Source organism: Bombina bombina, chromosome 2 (assembly GCF_027579735.1).
Source record: "Bombina bombina isolate aBomBom1 chromosome 2, aBomBom1.pri, whole genome shotgun sequence".
NCBI classification, from domain to species: Eukaryota; Metazoa; Chordata; class Amphibia; order Anura; family Bombinatoridae; genus Bombina; species Bombina bombina.
In genome coordinates this window covers 939,233,895-939,261,508 of record NC_069500.1, presented here as the reverse complement: position 1 = coordinate 939,261,508, position 27,614 = coordinate 939,233,895, and the positions used below count along the sequence as shown (strand labels likewise).

Below are 27,614 nucleotides of genomic sequence, written 5' to 3'. Positions count from 1 at the left end.
TCTTTAAACGATGAACTATCCTCAAGCGGGATAGTAGTGCGCTTAGCAAGCATGGAGATAGCACCATCCACCTTGGGGATGGAGCCCCACAACTCCAATTGCAAGTTCAGAACCGGGAATAATTTTTAAAGGAAGAAGGGGAAAATGATGAACCAAGTCTTTCCCATTCATTCTTAATAATGTTCTCCATCTTTACGGGAACCAGGAAGGTCTGTGGTACAATCCTGTTCTCGTAGACCTTATCTAACTAAGTAATACAAGGTTCCTCAGGCAATTTAGACCTCTAAAGTATCCAAAACTTCCTTTAGCAGAAAGCGTAAATGTTCAATCCAAAATCTAAAGTCTGGTTCCTCAGCAGCTAGAGGCTTAGAGGCAGCAGATTCCGACCCAGAAAGAGCATCCTCTGAAGTATCAGAGGCGTTTTCGTCAACTGATAATCTTGTATCCGATAACTCTAATAAGCTAGTAGATGACCCCTGGAAAGAATAGCAATATTTGACCTTCCGCTTGTGTTTAGCAGGGCAAGGTAAAGCACTAAAGTCCAGAGACACTGCCGCTTGTAACTGTTCAGTGAAGTCTGGCGGTAAAAGGGCCCCTCCAGATGGAGGATCAGGAGTGCTACGGGAAGCTGCATGTGTAATAGGAGATGACTGTAGGGTGTGCACTCACATGACGAAGACTCCTCAGAGGTGGACGGCTCAGTTTAACTAAACATAGACTTTCCTTGACATGATTACTTTATCAAGTGGAACATAATTGAGCATGCGGGTATACTGTGGCCTCACAATATAGACAGGTATTAGACTTAGGTAAGGAGGGAGTAGCCTCTAACGTATCAGAGTCCTCCATAGCTTGCGCTTATAAAACGGACTATAGAAAACAATATAAAACGGCACCTTTACACCCCCAATGGTTGGGGCACTCACCACCTCCTATGACCAAGGCCACACAGAGAAACCGCTGTCTCCTTAAACCGCACGGTCAGGAACCAGGAATGCAGGATTGCCCCTGCTACAGAAAAAAGTGTGTCAAGCTTAAAAGACTGCACAGCTTTTCCCAAAAACGAAAGTAACCTGTACGTTCCACATCTGCCTGAGCCTCATCTCACACATGTCGTAGCATAAACATAATAAAACAATTTATGTAAATAACCCCCCTGTTCAATAATACCCTTCCGGAGATATTAACCCTTGATTCCATACAGATAAAAGCAGCCACACTGTGACCCTGTCTTCTTGCGTTAACATAAGTGTATAAAAAATTAAACAATCTTACTGGAATCTATGCCGTGGAACAGAAACACAGCCTTTCAAGTTCGACAGTCTTGTAGCATCGCTCCTGGCATGGACTTGAGTGATGGAAGCAGGCAGTGAAACTCGTCAACACTGATTGCTTAGGAGCTGTTAATATGAGTCTGGATGGGTTCGCAATAAAGACTCTCCCTGCATCTCCAGACCCTAACTTTCGTCAATGCTCTCACTGAGAGGCTGACGAGACTACTTAAAACTCCAGTCCCATTCCGAAGGGTAGATACCCTTCATAAGGAACTACTCCGTATCTTCTGACATTTCTCTGCCAACCCCCTATGACGAAAGGCAAAGAATGACTGGGATATGAGGGACGTGGGGGAGGTATTTAAGCCTTTGGTTGGGATGTCTTTGCTTTGGTGGCCAGGTTCTGAATTCCCACAAGTAAGGAACGAAGCCATATTAAGAAGGAAATTACTTCTATACTTAATGGACTTTTTAAATCTTTATAGCCTTGGAAGCTACAACTGTATCCCTGGCTCTTTACTTTTTGATTGTTCTACACCTATCAGTATACATCCTAGCCTGGTTTCTAAAAAAAAAAGTGTGTGGATGGCTCCTCAAAATTCTACCTGACTCCTAGTTTAAAAAATTTCAATTTCTGACTTAAAGATTTAAGAAAAATAGCTTGTTATAGATGCTACATATAAAACACTAATCAGTTCTTGATGAATTTGCACTATTTCTTAACTTTGTTTGATGACCACCATAAAGATTATAGGGATTGCTCATCTGCATTTCATATGAAACTGAAAAGCTTAACATTATAGTAAATATTTCACAGTCCTTTAAAGATGCAGTCGGTGAAATAAAAGTACATTTAATTTAGCAGTTACAGTAAAGATTTTTTATTGTCCATAATTGTTTTTATCTTTCACAATAGTATTTGAAAGTCCAGTGGTATGTGGTTGTATGAACAAATAGTAAAACATAATTAGGTGGGCATTGCAGTCTTGACGTATCTTTGCTAAGCAAAGTGTTTCCTTCATAAGGACACATTATTCACAAACAGTCTGCATATTATCTTATATGCACCCGAGACCAATACATTTCAGGCACTTCTAAAACAAAAAATTGTGCCTTAAACCCATTTCACTCTTGAAATATTAATGACACACTTTTAGTGACGTTTGGTTAATATTCAATAAACACTTCATAGTGGTTTCAAGTGAATAATCCACCAAATACCTATACATTCGCAGTACTTTTCTCATAAAGCATTTGTGCCGCAAGAGCTCTCAGAAGTGATAGGGTTAATGTAAACTTTATATAAAGGCAACAAATTATGGAGAGGAAACAGTGACTATCTTGAGGGCTTAACTTTGTTAAAAAAAAAAATTGTTTTCTTTCTACATCATAGAAAAAGTATTTTCTACAGTACATTTAAGGTTAGCATATGTACATAAATTACATATATCACAAAAAAAAATAAAAACAAAAAGCAATTTTTATAAATAGTAATAGAATGCAGAAAGTGTCATCAAGACATACATCCTTGTTTCTTAACAGGACAAGCGTGTGGCAAAATAGTGTATACATTTTTCTTATCGTGTGCAAATGAGATGCTCGGGGGAAAACAAGTACGATTTTTTTTTATACATGTGCATCATGGGCGTATAAAGTTTCCATTCAAACCAATATACTTTTAGTAAAAATATTGGCATTTAAAAAGTGTTTGGGTCTCAGTGCCTAGAACTGTTTTGTTTGCCGAAGATAAAGCTTAGTAAACATTATTACAATAGATAAAGCGTAAATTACATAAGCTGACAGTCCTTTACCCTCTTAGGGACCCTAGACTCGAAAAATAAAATTCTACATAATTAAACACTTGGAACAATTTCTTAAGTTTCTTTGCAGTGATGATCCATGTGGCACTTTTTCTTAGAAATTAATTCTTAAAATGTTTGCTTCCTTTTTTGTAAGAAAGGAGGCTTATCTAGTTAAATTAGCAGTTTTGCCTGAGTTGGCTGTTGATAACATTAAAGTGAAGAGGTGATTGGAGGAGGTATATTTGTGATCCCGTATGAGGAAACTCTTCTCTCTGGCAAGGGTCCAATCCCTTCAATATGGAATCCACTAGGTAAGCTTTCCAGCAGACACTTTAATTGCTCCTGGCCAAGTTTAATCTTGTCATCCAGCTCCCGATGCTCAATCAACAGAGCAGACTTCATTTTGACAAAATGTTGGTAGTCCTGGAACTGTTCTACTGTGAGGTAGTTTACCAAAATGTCCATAACTAGTTTCTCACGACGGTCCAGGTTCTCCTTTAGCTCTCGGGCATCCTCATGCTGACAAGAAAGCATCTTCTTCTTCTCATTCCAGGTGTTCTGTAATAGTAAAGAGAAAAAAAAAATGTCAAGGATGACCAACTCATTTCTACATTGTCATATTAACAGGAGGCATAACAACATGACATTTCATTTGTGACTTATCCAAATCCAAAATACCACTGTAAAATTAAGCACGTGTTAAGAACTGGAGTAAACTATTATTATGAATAGTATAGTACAGAACTACATGAATAACTCCACTACTTGTGCACACTCTGTTTAGTGTTCCTTTGATGAATTTACCAATCTTGTAAACTGGTTGTTTGTCTGTAGTAAGACAATACTCCACTTTCTAAGAATTAAAACATAACGTAACAGAGCGTGAAAATGTTCAAACCTGAAATTAAAGGACACATCCTGCTTCAGTGGTGGGGTCCTGAGTTTCTGAAAATCCACCCTCAAAAGAGGAATGTTCAGATTTAAATGTGAACTGCTTGTGCAATGCCTCCCCTGCAGATTCGCGGCCAATCGGCTGCTAGCAGGGGGTGTCAATCAGCCCAATCACATAGTATCGGGCGGTTTGAAGACCGCAGCCTCAGAGGCAGCAGACAAGTTATGGAGCAGCTGTCTTATAGACCGCTGCTTCATAACTGCTGTTTCCGGTGAGTCTCGGAGCTTGATAATTCGGCCCCATATTCTTTATTACTTATTGTTACATACCAGACAAGCATCTATAAGCTTGTAACAAGTACATGGAACGTTTAAATAACCATTGTTTGTTAGCAGCAGAAAATAGCTGCCAAGCTCCGCCCACAGTTTTCTTGTATGACAGTTTAGCAGTGCACGTTTAATATTTTTCAATGAGCTATTTCAAACTGCACATGCACAAATCAGCGTGTACAAGTAGAAAAACATTTTATAACAGAATTTATGTTTACCTGATAAATTACTTTCTCCAACGGTGTGTCCGGTCCACGGCGTCATCCTTACTTGTGGGATATTCTCTTCCCCAACAGGAAATGGCAAAGAGCCCAGCAAAGCTGGTCACATGATCCCTCCTAGGCTCCGCCTACCCCAGTCATTCGACCGACGTTAAGGAGGAATATTTGCATAGGAGAAACCATATGGTACCGTGGTGACTGTAGTTAAAGAAAATAAATTATCAGACCTGATTAAAAAAACCAGGGCGGGCCGTGGACCGGACACACCGTTGGAGAAAGTAATTTATCAGGTAAACATAAATTCTGTTTTCTCCAACATAGGTGTGTCCGGTCCACGGCGTCATCCTTACTTGTGGGAACCAATACCAAAGCTTTAGGACACGGATGAAGGGAGGGAGCAAATCAGGTCACCTAAATGGAAGGCACCACGGCTTGCAAAACCTTTCTCCCAAAAATAGCCTCAGAAGAAGCAAAAGTATCAAACTTGAAAAATTTGGTAAAAGTGTGCAGTGAAGACCAAGTCGCTGCCCTACATATCTGATCAACAGAAGCCTCGTTCTTGAAGGCCCATGTGGAAGCCACAGCCCTAGTGGAATGAGCTGTGATTCTTTCGGGAGGCTGCCGTCCGGCAGTCTCGTAAGCCAATCTGATGATGCTTTTAATCCAAAAAGAGAGAGAGGTAGAAGTTGCTTTTTGACCTCTCCTTTTACCAGAATAAACAACAAACAAGGAAGATGTTTGTCTAAAATCCTTTGTAGCATCTAAATAGAATTTTAGAGCGCGAACAACATCCAAATTGTGCAACAAACGTTCCTTCTTTGAAACTGGTTTCGGACACAGATAATCTCCTGGTTAATGTTTTTGTTAGAAACAACTTTTGGAAGAAAACCAGGTTTAGTACGTAAAACCACCTTATCTGCATGGAACACCAGATAAGGAGGAGAACACTGCAGAGCAGATAATTCTGAAACTCTTCTAGCAGAAGAAATTGCAACTAAAAACAAAACTTTCCAAGATAATAACTTAATATCAACGGAATGCAAGGGTTCAAACGGAACCCCCTGAAGAACTGAAAGAACTAAATTGAGACTCCAAGGAGGAGTCAAAGGTTTGTAAACAGGCTTAATTCTAACCAGAGCCTGAACAAAGGCTTGAACATCTGGCACAGCAGCCAGTTTTTTGTGAAGTAACACCGACAAGGCAGAAATCTGTCCCTTCAGGGAACTTGCAGATAATCCTTTTTCCAATCCTTCTTGAAGGAAGGATAAAATCCTAGGAATCTTAACCTTGTCCCAAGAGAATCCTTTAGATTCACACCAACAGATATATTTTTTCCAAATTTTGTGGTAAATCTTTCTAGTTACAGGCTTTCTGGCCTGAACAAGAGTATCAATAACAGAATCTGAGAACCCTCGCTTCGATAAAATCAAGCGTTCAATCTCCAAGCAGTCAGCTGGAGTGAAACCAGATTCGGATGTTCGAACGGACCCTGAACAAGAAGGTCTCGTCTCAAAGGTAGCTTCCAAGGTGGAGCCGATGACATATTCACCAGATCTGCATACCAAGTCCTGCGTGGCCACGCAGGAGCTATCAAGATCACCGACGCCCTCTCCTGATTGATCCTGGCTACCAGCCTGGGGATGAGAGGAAACGGCGGGAACACATAAGCTAGTTTGAAGGTCCAAGGTGCTACTAGTGCATCCACTAGAGCCGCCTTGGGATCCCTGGATCTGGACCCGTAGCAAGGAACTTTGAAGTTCTGACGAGAGGCCATCAGATCCATGTCTGGAATGCCCCACAGCTGAGTGACTTGGGCAAAGATTTCCGGATGGAGTTCCCACTCCCCCGGATGCAATGTCTGACGACTCAGAAAATCCGCTTCCCAATTTTCCACTCCTGGGATGTGGATAGCAGACAGGTGGCAGGAGTGAGACTCCGCCCATAGAATGATTTTGGTCACTTCTTCCATCGCTAGGGAACTCCTTGTTCCCCCCTGATGGTTGATGTACGCAACAGTTGTCATGTTGTCTGATTGAAACCGTATGAACTTGGCCCTCGCTAGCTGAGGCCAAGCCTTGAGAGCATTGAATATCGCTCTCAGTTCCAGAATATTTATCGGTAGAAGAGATTCTTCCCGAGACCAAAGACCCTGAGCTTTCAGGGATCCCCAGACCGCGCCCCAGCCCATCAGACTGGCGTCGGTCGTGACAATGACCCACTCTGGTCTGCGGAATGTCATCCCTTGTGACAGGTTGTCCAGGGACAGCCACCAACGGAGTGAGTCTCTGGTCCTCTGATTTACTTGTATCTTCGGAGACAAGTCTGTATAGTCCCCATTCCACTGACTGAGCATGCACAGTTGTAATGGTCTTAGATGAATGCGCGCAAAAGGAACTATGTCCATTGCCGCTACCATCAACCCGATCACTTCCATGCACTGAGCTATGGAAGGAAGAGGAACGGAATGAAGTATCCGACAAGAGTCTAGAAGCTTTGTTTTTCTGGCCTCTGTCAGAAAAATCCTCATTTCTAAGGAGTCTATTATTGTTCCCAAGAAGGGAACCCTTGTTAACGGGGATAGAGAACTCTTTTCCACGTTCACTTTCCATCCGTGAGATCTGAGAAAGGCCAGGACAATGTCCGTGTGAGCCTTTGCTTGAGGAAGGGACGACGCTTGAATCAGAATGTCGTCCAAGTAAGGTACTACAGCAATGCCCCTTGGTCTTAGCACAGCTAGAAGGGACCCTAGTACCTTTGTGAAAATCCTTGGAGCAGTGGCTAATCCGAAAGGAAGCGCCACGAACTGGTAATGTTTGTCCAGGAATGCGAACCTTAGGAACCGATGATGTTCCTTGTGGATAGGAATATGTAGATACGCATCCTTTAAATCCACCGTGGTCATGAATTGACCTTCCTGGATGGAAGGAAGAATAGTTCGAATGGTTTCCATCTTGAACGATGGAACCTTGAGAAACTTGTTTAAGATCTTGAGATCTAAGATTGGTCTGAACGTTCCCTCTTTTTTGGGAACTATGAACAGATTGGAGTAGAACCCCATCCCTTGTTCTCTTAATGGAACAGGATGAATCACTCCCATTTTTAACAGGTCTTCTACACAATGTAAGAATGCCTGTCTTTTTATGTGGTCTGAAGACAACTGAGACCTGTGGAACCTCCCCCTTGGGGGAAGTCCCTTGAATTCCAGAAGATAACCTTGGGAGACTATTTCTAGCGCCCAAGGATCCAGAACATCTCTTGCCCAAGCCTGAGCGAAGAGAGAGAGTCTGCCCCCCACCAGATCCGGTCCCGGATCGGGGGCCAACATTTCATGCTGTCTTGGTAGCAGTGGCAGGTTTCTTGGCCTGCTTTCCCTTGTTCCAGCCTTGCATTGGTCTCCAAGCTGGCTTGGCTTGAGAAGTATTACCCTCTTGCTTAGAGGACGTAGCACCTTGGGCTGGTCCGTTTCTACGAAAGGGACGAAAATTAGGTTTATTTTTTGCCTTGAAAGGCCGATCCTGAGGAAGGGCGTGGCCCTTACCCCCAGTGATATCAGAGATAATCTCTTTCAAGTCAGGGCCAAACAGCGTTTTCCCCTTGAAAGGAATGTTAAGTAGCTTGTTCTTGGAAGACGCATCAGCCGACCAAGATTTCAACCAAAGCGCTCTGCGCGCCACAATAGCAAACCCAGAATTCTTAGCCGCTAACCTAGCCAATTGCAAAGTGGCGTCTAGGGTGAAAGAATTAGCCAATTTGAGAGCATTGATTCTGTCCATAATCTCCTCCAAAGGAGGAGAATCACTATCGACCGCTCTTATCAGATCATCGAACCAGAAACATGCGGCTGTAGCGACAGGGACAATGCATGAAATTGGTTGTAGAAGGTAACCTTGCTGAACAAACATTTTTTTAAGCAAACCTTCTAATTTTTTATCCATAGGATCTTTGAAAGCACAACTATCCTCTATGGGTATAGTGGTGCGTTTGTTTAAAGTGGAAACCGCTCCCTCGACCTTGGGGACTGTCTGCCATAAGTCCTTTCTGGGGTCGACCATAGGAAACAATTTTTTAAATATGGGGGGAGGGACGAAAGGAATACCGGGCCTTTCCCATTCTTTATTAACAATGTCCGCCACCCGCTTGGGTATAGGAAAAGCTTCTGGGAGCCCCGGCACCTCTAGGAACTTGTCCATTTTACAAAGTTTCTCTGGGATGACCAACTTGTCACAATCATCCAGAGTGGATAATACCTCCTTAAGCAGAATGCGGAGATGTTCCAACTTAAATTTAAATGCAATCACATCAGGTTCAGCCTGTTGAGAAATGTTCCCTGAATCAGTAATTTCTCCCTCAGACAAAACCTCCCTGGCCCCATCAGACTGGGTTAGGGGCCCTTCAGAAATATTATTATCAGCGTCGTCATGCTCTTCAGTATCTAAAACAGAGCAGCCGCGCTTACGCTGATAAGTGTTCATTTTGGCTAAAATGTTTTTGACAGAATTATCCATTACAGCCGTTAATTGTTGCATAGTAAGGAGTATTGGCGCGCTAGATGTACTAGGGGCCTCCTGAGTGGGCAAGACTCGTGTAGACGAAGGAGGGAATGATGCAGTACCATGCTTACTCCCCTCACTTGAGGAATCATCTTGGGCATCATTGTCATTATCACATAAATCACATTTATTTAAATGAATAGGAATCCTGGCTTCCCCACATTCAGAACACAGTCTATCTGGTAGTTCAGACATGTTAAACAGGCATAAACTTGATAACAAAGTACAAAAAACGTTTTAAAATAAAACCGTTACTGTCACTTTAAATTTTAAACTGAACACACTTTATTACTGCAATTGCGAAAAACATGAAGGAATTGTTCAAAATTCACCAAATTTTCACCACAGTGTCTTAAAGCCTTAAAAGTATTGCACACCAAATTTGGAAGCTTTAACCCTTAAAATAACGGAACCGGAGCCGTTTTGAACTTTAACCCCTTTACAGTCCCTGGTATCTGCTTTGCTGAGACCCAACCAAGCCCAAAGGGGAATACGATACCAAATGACGCCTTCAGAAAGTCTTTTCTAAGTATCAGAGCTCCTCTCACATGCGACTGCATGCCATGCCTCTCAAAAACAAGTGCGCAACACCGGCGCGAAAATGAGGCTCTGCTTATGCTTTGGGAAAGCCCCTAAAGAATAAGGTGTCTAAACCAGTGCCTGCCGATATTATTATATCAAAATACCCAGATAAAATGATTCCTCAAGGCTAAATATGTGTTAATAATGAATCGATTTAGCCCAAAAAAAGTCTACAGTTTTAATAAGCCCTTGTGAAGCCCTTATTTACGATCGTAATAAACATGGCTTACCGGATCCCATAGGGAAAATGACAGCTTCCAGCATTACATCGTCTTGTTAGAATGTGTCATACCTCAAGCAGCAAGAGACTGCACACTGTTCCCCCAACTGAAGTTAATTGCTCTCAACAGTCCTGTGTGGAACAGCCATGGATTTTAGTGACGGTTGCTAAAATCATTTTCCTCATACAAACAGAAATCTTCATCTCTTTTCTGTTTCTGAGTAAATAGTACATACCAGCACTATTTCAAAATAACAAACTCTTGATTGAATAATAAAAACTACAGTTAAACACTAAAAAACTCTAAGCCATCTCCGTGGAGATGTTGCCTGTACAACGGCAAAGAGAATGACTGGGGTAGGCGGAGCCTAGGAGGGATCATGTGACCAGCTTTGCTGGGCTCTTTGCCATTTCCTGTTGGGGAAGAGAATATCCCACAAGTAAGGATGACGCCGTGGACCGGACACACCTATGTTGGAGAAAATATAATCTTGAAGAGTTTAATATCCCTTTAAGGCAATACAATGAATGAAAGGTTCATGCCATGTCATGTTTATATACTGAATACACACTACAGAGCTATTTAGTGGAAAATATACACACCCGTTCTTCTGCATTAGCTTCTTCACCTAAGCTGCTTAGTACGTTCTCCACCCTGGCAAGACGTCCTGAGAGTGATAACAGCAGGTTCACCACCTTATCCAGATCTCCTATGAACATCTTGTACTTGTCAAATTCATTGGGTTTGCAGAGTGTCTCAATAATCGTCTCTACCTCCTCCCCAAGGCTATTGTTGAGCTTGATATCAGCCAGAAGACTTTCCTTTGCTTCCTTGAGGACATCAAGTTTATTGGTGAGGCTGCAAATCAGTTCTGCCTGTGGACACATGAAGAAGAGAACATATTCAAGCTCAATAATAACCTATCGATTTTCATAAATCAATAAACTAGTTACCAGAACATACTGTTCTACATGAAAATTAGCTCTGAATTCCTAAGCAAGAATTAAAAGGGGCCGACTACACCTTAGTCATCTTAAAGTCTTACCTTAGATAAAGCTGCAAATATATCATGCAGCAGGAACAGTAAAAAAGTTATTTTAAAATTAATATTGTTTCTGACCAGTGTGAAATGGCTGCCAAGCTCTGCCCACTGATGACATCACAATGTGGGCTGCATCTAGGCACTCTGTTGAATAACATTTTGAATCCAACTAGTGAGGCTTTTGTGATTGGATGGCATATGCAGCCCAGATCATATGATGTCAGCAGTGTGCTGAGCTTGGCAGCCATTTCAAAGTGGCCAGAAACAATATTCATTTTAAAATAACTTTTTTACGGTTCCTGCTGCATGATATAGAAAAGGTGCAGGAAGATATTTGCAGCTTAATCTAAGGTATGACTTTAAGATGACCACGGTGTAGACTGTCTCTTTAAATATAAGTAGACCTGTTATCCTCAACTAATTTGACTAAAAAAGCAGAAAGAACAAAAATATTTATTTAGCAAAAGAAAAACAAACATTCATATACTAAATAGAAATATATATATATATATATATATATATATATATATAAAAAAAAGCAATAGAACACAACATAAATATACAACAATTTAATCTATGTCCCCTTTTTTTACTCCAGATTCCCCTTTAAAGGTACAGTGTACTGTAAAATTATTTTCCCTTTAATGTGTTCCCAAGGACTTGTTATACCAGCAGCAGAGTATAAAATGTATGAAAAATTACTCCTTTATGTTTCTTTTTGTATGTTCTTCCTAAATCATGAAATAAATGTTTTGGGTTTCCTGTCCCTTTAATGGCAAAGGGCTATAATGCACTTATATATATGTTTATGTGTGTACATACTGTATATATTGTGTGCTCTGAGATCGCGGTAAGTATTGAAGCATAAATGGCGATTGCACTACAGGGAGTGCAGAATTATTAGGCAAGTTGTATTTTTGAGGATTAATTTTATTATTGAACAACAACCATGTTCTCAATGAACCCAAAAAACTCATTAATATCAAAGCTGAATATTTTTGGAAGTAGTTTTTAGTTTGTTTTTAGTTTTAGCTATTTTAGGGGGATATCTGTGTGTGCAGGTGACTATTACTGTGAATAATTATTAGGCAACTTAACAAAAAACAAATATATACCCATTTCAATTATTTATTTTTACCAGTGAAACCAATATAACATCTCAACATTCACAAATATACATTTCTGACATTCAAAAACAAAACAAAAACAAATCAGTGACCAATATAGCCACCTTTCTTTGCAAGGACACTCAAAAGCCTGCCATCCATGGATTCTGTCAGTGTTTTGATCTGTTCACCATCAACATTGCGTGCAGCAGCAACCACAGCCTCCCAGACACTGTTCAGAGAGGTGTACTGTTTTCCCTCCTTGTAAATCTCAAATTTGATGATGGACCACAGGTTCTCAATGGGGTTCAGATCAGGTGAACAAGGAGGCCATGTCATTAGATTTTCTTCTTTTATACCCTTTCTTGCCAGCCACGCTGTGGAGTACTTGGACGCGTGTGATGGAGCATTGTCCTGCATGAAAATCATGTTTTTCTTGAAGGATGCAGACTTCTTCCTGTACCACTGCTTGAAGAAGGTGTCTTCCAGAAACTGGCAGTAGGACTGGGAGTTGAGCTTGACTCCATCCTCAACCCGAAAAGGCCCCACAAGCTCATCTTTGATGATACCAGCCCAAACCAGTACTCCACCTCCACCTTGCTGGCGTCTGAGTCGGACTGGAGCTCTCTGCCCTTTACCAATCCAGCCACGGGCCCATCCATCTGGCCCATCAAGACTCACTCTCATTTCATCAGTCCATAAAACCTTAGAAAAATCAGTCTTGAGATATTTCTTGGCCCAGTCTTGACGTTTCAGCTTGTGTGTCTTGTTCAGTGGTGGTCGTCTTTCAGCCTTTCTTACCTTGGCCATGTCTCTGAGTATTGCACACCTTGTGCTTTTGGGCACTCCAGTGATGTTGCAGCTCTGAAATATGGCCAAACTGGTGGCAAGTGGCATCTTGGCAGCTGCACGCTTGACTTTTCTCAGTTCATGGGCAGTTATTTTGCGCCTTGGTTTATCCACACGCTTCTTGCGACCCTGTTGACTATTTTGAATGAAACGCTTGATTGTTCGATGATCATGCTTCAGAAGCTTTGCAATTTTAAGAGTGCTGCATCCCTCTGCAAGATATCTCACTATTTTTTTACTTTTCTGAGCCTGTCAAGTCCTTCTTTTGACCCATTTTGCCAAAGGAAAGGAAGTTGCCTAATAATTATGCACACCTGATATAGGGTGTTGATGTCATTAGACCACACCCCTTCTCATTACAGAGATGCACATCACCTAATATGCTTAATTGGTAGTAGGCTTTCGAGCCTATACAGCTTGGAGTAAGACAACATGCATAAAGAGGATGATGTGGTCAAAATACTCATTTGCCTAATAATTCTGCACTCCCTGTAAGCGATTTCACTCAACTTGTAATATCAGCGGAATGAAAAAGGCTTGTGGAAACACATCGCTTGCGCAAAAAAACGTTTGCGTCTCACTTGTAATCTAGCCTAAAATGCAGTAAATTCAGTGAGAGGAGATATTGTTTCTGCTTTATAAGGTGTTAACAAGAAAACTGGATCATTGTTTTTCTTACGTATGTTGAAGCATGTTTTTAAATATATGCAGGCTTATTCTTCACTTTAGTTCCCACAGGAACATTTGGGTGTCTTTTTATTACTTGGTAGCTAGCCTGACCGGGCCTGCGGTTTGTTTATTCCTGATGCACATTTGTGGTTAGCTGCACCTCTAGAGAAAAGGATCCAAGGAAAAGCTACCTTAAAGTGTCAGTAAACCTTAAAAATAATGTTATATAATTCTGCACATAGTGCAGAATTATATAACATTATATTAGCGCAAACATTATAAATCATAATTTCCCCTTTGAATTTTTTAAAAAAACTGCTGTTTTACAGACCTGCTCTTTGTGATCTTCTGAGGGGGCCTTTTTCAAACAGCGCATCGGGCCAGCTGTATAGTCACAGCCCGGCCCGACCGCGCTATAACAGTAAGTGCAGCTCGCTCCTGCTGTCTGACAGAGCAGGAGCGAGCTGCACTTAGTACTATGGCGCGGTCGGGCCGGGCTGTGACTATACAGCTGGCCCGATGCGCTGTTTGAAAAAGACAGACCCGCTCAGAAGATCACAGAGAGCGGGTCTGTAAAACAGCAGTTTTTTTAAAAAATTCAAAGGGGAAATTATGATTTATAATGTTTGCGCTAATATAATGTTATATAATTCTGCACTATGTGCAGAATTATATAACATTATTTTTAAGGTTTACTGTCCCTTTAAAGGGACACTGAACCCAACTTTTTTTCTTTCAGACAGAGCTTGCAATTTTAGGCAACTTTCTAATTTACTCCTATTATCAATTTTTCTATGTTCTCTTGGTATCTTTATTTGAAAAAGCAGGAATGTAAAGCTTACAAGCCACCAATCAGCAAGCGCTATCCAGGGTCCTGAACCAAAAATGAGCCTGCTCCTTAGCTTACATTCCTGCTTTTTTCAAATAAAGATACCAAGAGAACATAGAAAAATTGATAATAGGAGTAAATTAGAAAGTTGCCTAAAATTGTGTGCTCTATCTGAATCATGGAAGAAAAAAAATTGGATTCAGTGTCCCTTTAACTTATGGATTCAAGTATTGTTAATAGAAATCAATTTACATTCAAGTTAAAATCACTGACAATTAAATTATGATTTGAGTTGTATATCTCTTTAAATAGCAGTAAGCACATTTATTTATTACTACTAACTTACTATTATCTGTACAATCATTAAATCTATTACATTATCCGTGACAAGTTATTTCCCCCTCAAAGTTAACAGCTACTCCGATTTTAAATTACAGTCTATTTATACCATTAACTAATTAAGACAACAGCAGGTCTTAAAGTTTCTTATTTTTTTTATTTGAAATTTTTATTTATTTTCAAAGTTTTAAAGTTTATTATTTTTATTATCTCACAAACATGCACACACATACACAGGAACACACACACATACAGGAACACACACGCACAAATACACACATTCACAAATACAGACACACACACACACATACAGAGGGGCCGAATTATCATTGTGCAGACGGACATGATCCGCTGTATTGGATCATGTCCGCTGCACATCGATAAATGCCGACACCATACGCTGTGGGCATTTATCATTGCACCAGCATTTCACTAGAAATGCTTGTGCAATGCCGCCCCCTGCACTAGCAGGGGATGTCAATCAACCCGATCGTATGCGATCGTGTGGATTGCTGTCTGCCGCCTCAGAGGTGGAGGACAAGTTAAGGAGCAGCGGTCTTAAAGGGACATAAAAGCCAAATTTTTTCTTTAATGATTTAGAAAGTGCATGCAATTTTAAACAACTTTCTAATTTACTTCTATTATCCAATTTGCTTCATTCTCGTGCTATCCTTTACTAAAAAGCATACCTAGATAGGCTCAGGAGCTGCTGATTGGTAGCTGCACATAGAGCCCTCATGTGATTGGCTCACCCATGTGTATTGCTATTTCTTTAACAAAAGATATCTAAAGAATTAAGCAAATTAGATAATAGACTTAAATTGGAATGTTGTTTAAAATTGTAATCTCTATCTGAATCATGAAAGAAAAATTTGGGATTTAGTGTCCCTTTAAGACCACTGCTTCATAACTCCTGTTTCTAGCGGAAACAGATACATTCTGATCAATACGGGGCATGATAAATCAGACCCAGAGAATCACTCACACATACAGACACACACACACACAAATACAAACACACATATACCCACTCACAAATACAGCTATACACAAATACAGACACACACACACACACACAAATACAAACACACATATACCCACTCACAAATACAGCTATACACACATACAGACACATACAAACACACATACACCTATTCACAAATACAGACATACACACACAAACATACATACAGACATGCACACACACACACAAATACAGACATACATACACACAAATACAAACACACATACACCCACTCACAAATACAGACATACACACACAAACATACATAGACATGCACACACACACACACAAATACAGACATACATACACACAAATACAAACACACATACACCCACTCACAAATACAGACATACACACACAAACATACATACAGACATGCACACACACACACAAATACAGACACACATACACACAAATACAAACACACATACACCCACTCACAAATACAGACATACACACACAAAACATACATACAGACATGTACATACACATACAGAGATACACATAATGATAATGACATACACACATACACACACAGACACATGTGCTAACACAAATACAGACATACACACACAGACACATACAGACACACACATACAAACACACAACATTCTTTGGCTACCAAAATAAACCTGACACTTTAAGGGACAGCATTCTGCCATGGAGTAGCTGCTACTAAGCAGCTTTATAAAAAGGTTGTAATAGCACATGCACAGTGCTTATGGGTAAGTATGCTCCATGTGTTGTACACAGAGCTTGCCTACCTATTAGCACCTCTGCACCAATGCCAATGCAAACTTAAAAAAAAAATGTATGCAGCCCTTTATTAATGCACTATACATACTATTCATTTCCATGTCCCTTTAAATAAATAGACAAGGTAGCTCTTATGTTTTATGTACAGTAGATTTGGCAACCCTCTACCAAGCTACACATCCTTTTTTTTCCATTTCAACTGTTCTATTCACAATAAGAAAAGATACTTGAAAATTAAAACATAAAGAAATATTAATGGGGGAATATATAAGACTGTATGTGTGGCTCAAACACCTGAACTTAAAGTGAAGGTCAATTTTCATGTGAAAGTTCCCGGTTTTTAAAAAAACTATTAAAAACAGGGGCACTTTCATTCATGAAAATTGACATAGCACCGTATTTTAAAAATACTTACCTTGTTCTTCTGAAACGCTGGATCGCCGTTCTGAAACGCCCCACCTGGTTCTTCCTAGTTTACTTACCCAGCAATGACGAAACCAGCTTCCTCCAATCACGACGTTGCTTCAGGCAATGATTACCCAGGGGGGGGGGGACCTTTGCGAAATTATAGAAGATCAATTCTTAGGTCTGAACCTCCTAATAGTGCAACTCTTAAAAAAAGTCTCCACTTCACATGGCTTTCAAGATGGCGGCGAAGCCCCAGGGGCCATTAACAGCCAGGCAGAACCTCCGGTAAGAACCCTGGGACTTCAAAGTCAAGTCACTTGCTGTTGTACTGCACAGTTCACTGAATCTTCAGATTCCCATGATCGAATATTTCAAAATGAGACAGAACTGCACTCTACTCAGGTAACAGAAATGGTTGTACCCTTAAAGTGAATGTCAAGTTTTCAAATCCTGAAGCCTCCTAACACTAGTTTAGCACTTCGCTATTCCAACCGCTAGCTTTTTAAAATAAATAAATAAACAATTTGTATAATAGTTTAAAAAACAACTTATCTCCGCTTTGAGATTGAACTCCTCCCATCCGGCACTTCCTTGAAAGCGCGCACCCGTGGAGCTCTTACTATGCTCCCTTACTATACGCATGCGTTCCAAACTGATGTACACAATATGCGCATGCGTTAAAAGCATACAACAAACCGGAAGTATGTGTTTCCGACGTTTCCAGGGCAACAGGCAGCTGCAGCTTTGTGCTGACGTCACCAGAATTCCTCAACATGACAGCGCTGCCATGCTCAAAATGACAGCGCTGCCATGTCTGCCGACGAGATCTCCTTATCTGACAGGGAGCCCTACACCGGGGAGCGCTGGGCTCCGGTTGGTGCAGTGGCTGAAGATGCCGAGGAGCAGGCCTCAAACCTGGCGGATGTGCTGAAGGGTGAAGTCGGTGGTAGGTCTGTTGGTCTGCTAGCGGTGACCGGGGAGATGGCGGAAAAGCTGAGAAAGCTGGAGGAAGAGCAGGACCTGCTCAACTCGTCGCTGCTGGCCCTAACATCTCACTTCGCTCAGGTACAGTTCTCGGGCGGAGGGCAGCGAGAAAGAGTCTGCTGGCTGAGCTGGAGGATTTTGCATTCAAGGGTTGCCCTCTTCTGTATATCCCCCATGACAGGCAGCCTATTTTGTTAAATCCCCCGGCAGGCAGAGCTGAAAGTATACTCTATGAGACACGCATGCTCTATCGATACAACATATACTATGTTATATCGATAGAGCATGCGTGTCTCGTGGACACGCATTGCTTCAGAAAAGGAGATTTTCATGTAACGCATGCGCAGAAGAAGTGCATGATGTTGGAAAAAAGGGGCTGGACGCCACAGGGTGGAAAACACTATTGGAAATCCTTGATGTCAATTAACCACAGAAAAAGGAACTAAATGGCGGGTGGAGGAAGCGCGATTGAAAAAACAATAGTATAAGGTATTTTTTAACTTTCAATTTTAAGACCTGCAAAAACGATGAATGAAAGTCCCCCTAAATTGTTTTGATTGAACATATGGCGTAAACAGGTATGGTTGAGTTGACATTCACTTTAATGGTGGCCGCCTCTCAGATGTTAACTGATCCTTTATCCTTTATCTAGGTACAGAAGGCACAGAACACCCCGACAAATACTTACCCGCCAAGAGATTACACGCCTGATCACGATCTGAAGGGCAGGAGACCACAAAGCAGGCTAACAATGCCGGACTGTGGGTGTGTGGCGACTGGTCTGGAGGCAGTCGGAATTGTGGAACTGGACACATCCACAGATGGCTCAGGAGAAGCGTCTACAGTCATGTCGACCTACTTTGCTGATTTGGTCTCTTTACTCCAATTCCGGGTAGATGGTAGTTATCCTGTAGGCCTAGGTCACAAAAGCGATATGCGGAGCCCTCATGTATGTTTTTCTATGTCCCCTCATCAAACGCAGCTACTGGAGACCTGGGTATCGTATGCTATAGGCATAGGCTAAAGACTTTGTTGCACGGCCATTGGCAACAGCCTTTAACTGCTTATAAGGAATATATTATGGGGTTTCACTGTTTATCGTTATGGGACAGAAAAAAGACTTCCACATAAGTTAACATGGCCTTTAGATTTGGATACGCATGCGCATTGATCTGCAATAGACGCCGAATATTTGTATTTAAGTGATTATGTTTTAAACAGTAGAATACACCTGATGAAACGGTCTGTGAACCGGGAAACGCGTTGTGTTTTTACTATATTTTAATAAATTGAAGTCAATTTTAACGACTTTGTCATCACAAGATTTTATTCCATCACCTCACTGTTGGTTCCAATTGTTTGGCGTAGTATACAGCTCAGCCTATATGTTCCGGCCTGACAAGTGGAGTCGTACCTGAACCGCAAGAGGATAGCTATCTGGGCAGCTATTAAGAGTCCAGTACGCTTTTGTGGCACTTCTCAAGTGTCTTACATCTAGTAAGTACAACTTGTACATGTGCGTGTTTGATCTAACACCATTGATTTCGCACTATTGTGGCGCCTTCTTCTTCATTTCACCAATAACATGGCCTTAAGGCTTCTAGCTAAGGCTTCTAGTAATCTGTCCTTTTTATAGTTGCTGGTCTTATATGAATGTTTTATGGTTCTGTCCTGCTAACAGCCTTTCATGCCACTTGTTCAGGATACAGCCTTGCTTTCAGTGTTATCAGGCATTTATAACACAGTTATTTATGTCAGTTTTATATAGCAGGAAAGATATCAAGGAAATATTTTGTTAGCCTTCTCAACCAACTAACTTTATAGACCTTTAACTTAGACAAGGCATCACTAACAAACCAACTTAAGATGGCCTCTATAATGTTATTGTATCCTCCTTCCTCTCGTATTATGAGTGGAGCTTCAGTAGGTTTGCCTATTACCCATAAGCTTTCACTATATATATATCATTAGCAATCTAGTTTAATGCGTATCTGTATACTATCAATGCTGTATGCCACTACATTTATATAATACTTTGCATTTAAAGTACTCCTTTAGAATGGCTTTTTTTTATCCTTACCCAGATTGCTAAAATCATATTTTCATAGCTACCTTTAAATTAGAGCTAACATTTGCAATCTAGTTATCTTCCCCTCTAAGACCAACAGCAAGATTAGGATTCTGTTTTGTCAAAATCCCCCCCTCACGAAGGTCTCTTTTAAGCTGATATACTCCAGGAACTAATCCTTAAGACAAGTTTATATGTTTAATGTTCTTAGAATGAGTAGTTATATTGTGTATATGATGTTAAAATAATGTCTCCTAACCAATTTGGAGTGTAGAGCGCTAATGAGACAGGACTAGTTTAGAGTTAATATTAGTTCCGTGGAGATAGCTATTCATACTTAGTCTACCATAGTCAGGTAAATGAGAATATCTATACACGCATATTTCATTATTATATATTATGCCCTCGTCAACTCAGGTATTGGTTTTCATGTTTAATACTTTTAGAGACTCAGATATGTTAACTCCATATGTTGTTACTGTTTATACATATTTTATATTCACTCATTATTACATATACTTTTAAAAGATGAGTCTGTCCTGGAGGTAGTAGTTGTAAGCTATGCCTTTATAGTTTACCCTAGCTTATATTTTCACTGTTAGAACACACTCTATAATTGGAGGTAATTGTTTATAGTTATGTAGTTTGCACAATGATACAGCTCGGGCTCCTACAGACTTGATATATCTACGCTATGATTCACTGCATGTTTAACATCCTTTTGGGCCCTAAATATAATGATGTATTCTGTTCTACATACCAAGATGGCTCCCATTATCTGTCAAATATGTGTACATGGAAACTGTAGGGGTAAATGCCCCTAAGAGCAATTTATAGTATTTTTATCATTGTCCCTTCTGACAGCTATCAAAAAAATTGCATGGCACTATCTTGTATTTTCCTAGTTTCAGACTTACCCTACACTAGTATTATACTTTTTATACTTGGTATTTTATTACAATTCCCCAGCCCATACATGATAAATTACAGTCATATTGTCTCTTGTCAATAAGGCGGGGCAAGTGTTGTATTATATATCAAGAAACATGATGATTTTAAGGTACTTCCCTCACTAGGAAGCCCCAGATAATCAACACCACTAAAGGCTGAACATCTCTTATTCCAATAGTATATTAGTTAATATAGTACCAAAGATGGGCTCCTGTGCTAAGAATTATAGCTGAAGGTTTAATCGCTCTTATATATATTACTCATCCTCTGTTTTCCTGGTTTATTCTCACAATATACATTATAAATTAGCTGTGGTACTTTATAAGGCTCATCTACCAAGATTATTTAACAAGGGTCCTCTACACTGGCTCTATGTTATACCCTTTGTTCAGGGAAGGAGACTTAGTCCACCATGGGCAGTGTCAAGAAATCGTTCAGTGTCCCTAGCCTAAGTAATGATTTTCCATATATTAGGGTAGTATAGACATCCTCCCAGAGTAAGGTATTGATCTGAAATTAAAAGGGTGCCTTTGGCGCTGTGCGCAAGGTCTCGCTCTCTCTTAGTATATATAAGCACTTATGATGTTATGTTGTTTCTTAATTATAGACATCTGCTTCTGTATGTCTACCTATCACTGGGTATAGGGCCCATGCCCAGATGGTGGGATTCATTTAGAATAATCTAGATGTATTTGTGTTCTATCTGAACCACTGTAAGTCATTTCAAACCTTAATGTTCTGGAGGCATATATAATTTTGGTTCGAGGGCACTTATATTTAGAGTATATTTAGATTTTATATGTTTAGTATAGGTTAAGGTACCAGAAATAACAGAAATGCCACAATTGTCTCCTTCAGCTCAACGGTCATATCTTGCCAAATAGAGCTGTTCCCTTTGTAGGTATATAAATATATGTACGTACCTATGGAATACTTCCCTCCAGGTCCCACCTGTCTACCCCATCTTGAAGGCAATTACATACCATTTTTAAACTTAAAGGTCCTTATTCCCAGTTAAGAAAACCTATGATTATTATCCCTCCCCCCGCCCCTCACATATATAGAACTCTAGTGACTTGTGATTATACTAGAGTATTCTTGCACAGTTTCCCTTGAAACTTACCGCACTCAAGGATATTTCTTCCTCAATTACATTCTACCTTTTTTAGTCCCTTTATATTGTAAGTTAAAATTTACTATTCATTTATTTTTTCATCTATTTTTTTGGGGATATCAAAAGATTAATAAATAATTTAACTAATATATATTTTCTATATCAGTTATGTATAGTGCATTGCTACATGTTTATTCCTTATCTATGTCATTAAATAGAAATGTAACTAGTATACTTTCTCTATATCAGTTATGTATAGTGCATTGCTACATGTTAATGCCTTATATATGCCATTATATAGAATCAGAGAAAATATGGAAAAAGTGAGGTTTATTTTTTAGTGTATTGCATACACGTGATGTAACGGCTATGATTATACACTTTGGTAATATGATTGACATGCTTCTTTTTTTTATTTGTATATGTATATGTTTCCTGTAAAGCAATTTGTTTGTCATAGTACATGTATAACCTCAATAAAAATTATTTAAAAAAAAAAATTGTTTACAAGTATTTCCATTAAAGTGAAAGTCAATCCTAGCGTTTAACAAACGCTAGGATTGACTATTAAAACAAATAAAGGGGACTTTCATTCATGAAGTATGATACTTCATGTAGAAAGCTCCTTTATTTGTTTCAACCGATCGCCGTTCTTAGCTGCTACGGCATCCCACGGCTAATACATTTTTTTGCTAAGAGGTGACGTTTTCACCTCTTAGCCAATAGCCGTGCGGTAAATCCAGCTTGGCGCCCATGGGAGCCAGATTTACCGTACGGCTATTGGCTAAGTGGTGAAAACCTCACCTCTTAGCAAAAATTTTTTTAGCCGTGGGCTGTTGTAGCAGCTAAGAACGGCGATCGGTTGAATCAAATAAAGGAGCTTTCTACATGAAGTATCTTATACTTCATGAATGAAAGTCCCCTTTATTTGTTTCAATAGTCAATCCTAGCGTTTGTACAACGCTAGAATTGACTTTCACTTTAACCTTATATTGGCATTTGAAATAGTTTATTTAGCCTGTGGTATCCCCACCCATTCTGAAAGTTTTTGGCCTCAAGGCCAAGCTGTATTAACACAGCCAGTAGAAGAAATTACACTCCCAGTGGGTTATAGAAGAGATAAGGTAATAAAATGTTAATTTCCCATTGTTCTCTCTAAGTACTGGTGATTGGTTTATGGACAGATATAAGATAAAGAAGCAAGTATACGTACACAATGTGATAAAGTAATGAGATCTGATTATACCTACAAGCTAATCCCATTTTATTAGGTTGTGGCTTCAAAACACAAAATCAGCTCATTCATATACACAAATAAGCCTTAAAAAATCAAATCTCATACATCTGCAGCTGGTAAAAAAAAGTAATTGGAAACACATTAAGGGAAAAATAATTTTACAGTATACTGTCCCTTTAAAGGACCACTCAATGCAGTAGAAATATATCATAAACAAATACATAATAAAAAGACAATGATTTAACATCTACCCTGAATTTCAAATAAGCAGTAGATTTTTTTCTGACAAATTTATTTTTGCTCCCATTTTCTGGCCCCCTGTACCTTGTGACATCAGCCATTCATACACTAGTATAAGTTTACCCTGAGAGCTTGTGCACATGCTCAAAAGGTTCTTGTTCCCCAAAAAGTGTGAATATAAGAAGACTGGGCAAAATTTGATAATGGAAGTAAATTGGAAAGTGTCTTAAAACTTCATGTTCTATCTGAATCATAAAAGTTGATTTTGACTTGAGTGTCCCTTTAATATAAATAGATTACATTAAACGTAAAATGTACTATAGTAAGGTTTTGCAGGACAAGTGTAACCTCCAGTCTGGGTCCTGTTCAGGACAGCATACGCTGTCGGCATTTAACATTGCACAAGCATTTCTAGTGAAATGCTTTTGCAATGCAGCCCCGGCAGATTTGTGGCCAATCGGCCGCTAGCAGGGGGTGTCAATCATTCCGATAGTATCTGATCGGGATGATTGCTGTCCGCCGCTTCAGAAGTGGTGGATGAGTTAAGGAGCAGCGGTCTTAAGACCGCTTCTTCTTAACTTATGTTTCCGGCGTGCCTGACGGCTCGTGCAGAAACTGCTGCATTTGCAGCATGTTAAATCGGCCCGACTGTCTGCAAGGGACAGTAAAATTAGAAATAGAGAGCTTTTTTTTACCATTGAAAAGCCCTTTTAAAAATATGCATATGAAAGACGATTTAAATATGCTGTAACTATCATAGCAGTATCAGCTCTGTGCTTCATGCTTACTACAGACAATACCCACAGCTCTGCTGGAGAAGCACATGCCTCAGCAAACCTGACAAGGAATCACTGGTTTATGTAAGAAAGAAACTGCATTAAAAACAAAAATGACTACATCCTCTATCTAAATCATGAAAGAAAGATTTTGGGATTCCTGTATTAAATAACATGATGAAGGTTTTGTTAGCATTATCAAAAATAAATTTAAAAAGTCAGTGGGTCCTGATAATATTCATTGATCAGTGCTAACTGCCCCATTAACTGATCTGTTTAATTAGTCACTATTAACAGGAGCTGTTCCAGATGATTGGAGAATAGTGAATGTAGTACCTCTTCATAAAAAGGGCAGTAGGGAAGAATCTGGTAACTACAGGCCAGTTAGTTTAACTTCAGTAGTAGGGAAATTAATGGAAACTCTCGTAAAAGAAAAGAATTATGACTTACATAAAGACAAACAATTTAGAGCAACAAAATCAACTTTGTTTTACTTCAGGGAGATCGTGTCAGACTAATATAATTAACTTATTTTATTATGTAACAAAAGTATTAGACCAGGGTGGAGCAGTTGATGTAGCATATCTAGATTTCAGCAAAGCATTTGACACCGTCCCACACAACAAAACTAATTCAGAAACTGTACCTCCTTGGTCTAGTCTCAAAAATTGTGAAGTGGGTAGAATGCTGGCTTAAGGACAGAAAACAGAATGTCTTAGTAAATGGAGTACATTCAGCAGAGGGGGCTGTTACTAGTGGTGTTCCCCAGGGATCAGTTCTGGGGCCTGTTTTGTTTAACATATTTATCAGAGATATCAGCAAAGGGCAACACGGGAAAGTATTTCTGTTTGCAGATGATACAACAATTTGTAATAGAGTAGATGTTCCACGGGGGTAGACAAAATGAGAAGTGATATAAATCAATTGGAGGATTGTACAAATAACTGGGATCTAAAGTTTAACAAAGTAAAGTGTAAAATTATGCATTTAGGGAAGAAAAATCCAAACGTTAATTACAGACGCAATGACACTTTACTATCTGTTACAAATGAGGAACGGGACTTAGGAATTATTATTTCAAATTTAGTAAACAATGTGGTACTGCAGTGAGTAAGGCCAGCAGAATGCTTGGATGTATTGGTAAAGGTATTTGCATCAGAAATAGTAAGGTTTTTATGCCACTTTATAGATCATTAGTTAGGCCTCATCTTGAGTATTGTGTGCAGTTCTGGAGGCCATATCTGCACAAGGATACAAACAAACTTTAATCTGTGCAAAGGAGGTCTACCAAAATAGTACATGGTCTAAAATATAAAACGTACCAGGAGAGGCTCAATGTCCTAAATATGTATAGCTTAGAGAAGGGAAAGAGGTGATATGATAACAACTTTCAAGTATATTAAAGGGCTTAGTAAACCTGAGGCTGTGAGTATTTTACATAAAAAGGAAAATTCAAGAACAAGGGGTCATGATCTCAAGCTGAAGGGTAGTATAAACAGGAGTAATTTGAGGAAGCATTTATTTACAGAAAGGGTGAATGATTCATGGAATAAACTTCCACAAGAGGTGGTAATGACAAACACTGTGAGGGACTTTAAGAATGCCTGGGACAAGCATAAGGCTATCCTACAAAGTTTATAGTTTTAGGAAATATCGGGCAGACTTGCTGGGCCTATGTCTCTTATCTGCTGTCAATATCTATGTTTCTATATAAATAACAGAAAATGTTACAATATTGCAAAGCATTCCACTGCCCCCACCCAGCGATTTCATAATGCCACCCAACTGGCAAAATTTTTTTGTGGAGAACACTAAATTGTGGCATTTTTGCAAGTTCATGTGCATTGAAAAAATGTTATTTAAAACGTTCTTAGACTCAATAAAGAATGCTGTAGAAATTATTTTATGTACTGTATATGAAACCATTTAAAATATTTGGAATAAATGCAAAAACGTTTTTAATCCATATTTAATGCATGGGTAGTTTTGGTTACTTTAGGTAAAACGCTGTACTGTAACGTAACCACTAGCTCTGCTAGAAAGTGCATATTCTGTTAACAATTCAGAAGTTCCTACGTCATCAGTTGTGTCAATTGGCTTCAGGTCATATACAAAAAAGACATCATTAAAGCTCTAACCCAAATTACAAATGAAATTTTGTGAACGTCAAATGGGGTTTAATTTGTCTGCGATTTCTCTTTCATATAGACCCGGTGACTGAGGAGCTGAACATCTGATTAGAATGCACTTTGTTTTCATTAATCAGTATCACTGTGCTTCCAAAATTCCATCAGAAGTGACGCTTTTGTGTGTTTACAAAAGAAGTGAGTTCTTGATCCCGTAAATGAGTTCTTTACTATCTGCCCTTCATAATGGCAATGCTATTGTCCCTTGAGCAAGAACACATGCCAGTGCAATTACTAACATGGACTAATCACTTAGATATATTTCATTTTTCCCATGTAACTACTTTGTCTCTGTGGTCACAGAATGTTCCCTGGTTTGGTCACATTCTGCTCTCTGTTCTTTTTGTTTGTTTTACATAGCAGGCAGCTGCATGCACTGAAACAGCAACACCCTCCTGGAGTCTATTTATTAAACAGTGTTCTGTAATCTCACATGGGAAAGATGTACTTTATACCATATTGAAAACAATTATACACAGGTGAAAATTTTATGCAACAATTTGTGAGTAGCCTGCTACATAACTTCATGATATTTTCCTTGTGTTCCCTCAAGTTCCCCTTCCGAAGTGCACCCGATACATTCGCCAAACTCCTCAGCTCATGACCTTTCTTTGCACACACAGACAATCTTCCAATGAGTACATGAATACATGAGTGACAGTCTTTGTGTGCCAACAAACAACACAAAAACCTACGCATTTCGTATCTTAACAATGGCACATAATTTGTTTGCACACAACATATGTTTAATTAAAGGAATGTAACCACCAATCAGCAGAGGGGGTTTTGTGCACTAAAAACTTTGAATGTGTTTGCTCAGCAAGAGTTAAACGTACAGTAAAAGTATGATTGTGCTCAAATGAAACAGAATGATTTATTTTTACGCCTTTAGGGCAGGCAGGTGCTAAACAGGAGTAGCAGAAAAGCGCAGATCACAACATCCTTAGGGAGTTGCTGTGTGCGTGTGTTTTTTTTTTTTTTGCATTGCTACTTGTGCTACTACTTTCTTCCAGCTCCTTGATTCTAAGTCTGTTGCCTGCCTGTCATTTCACTCAGTTAGATAGATACTGGGTAACTTTCTTAAGTTCCTACTAATGTAAGCCTCTTCCAACTGCTTTTAATGTAACATTAAACACTAAATAAAGTTTAGTTGCTTAAATATTTA

At 39.6% G+C, this 27,614-nt stretch overlaps 1 protein-coding gene across 1 annotated transcript in view; it reads right to left on the bottom strand.

Moving 5' to 3' along the window:
* Positions 1-2,139: 2,139 nt before the first annotated feature.
* LOC128647382 (protein Shroom3-like) overlaps positions 2,140-27,614 on the bottom strand; it is a 149,853-nt gene continuing 124,378 nt past the window's right edge. Inside the window, exons 7-8 of the mRNA XM_053700167.1 lie at positions 10,474-10,746; positions 2,140-3,634 (exon numbers count right to left, since the gene is read on the bottom strand). Coding sequence (XP_053556142.1) covers positions 3,287-3,634; positions 10,474-10,746 — 621 coding nt within the window. The 3' untranslated portion in view covers positions 2,140-3,286. The remainder of the gene's footprint in view (positions 3,635-10,473; positions 10,747-27,614) is intronic.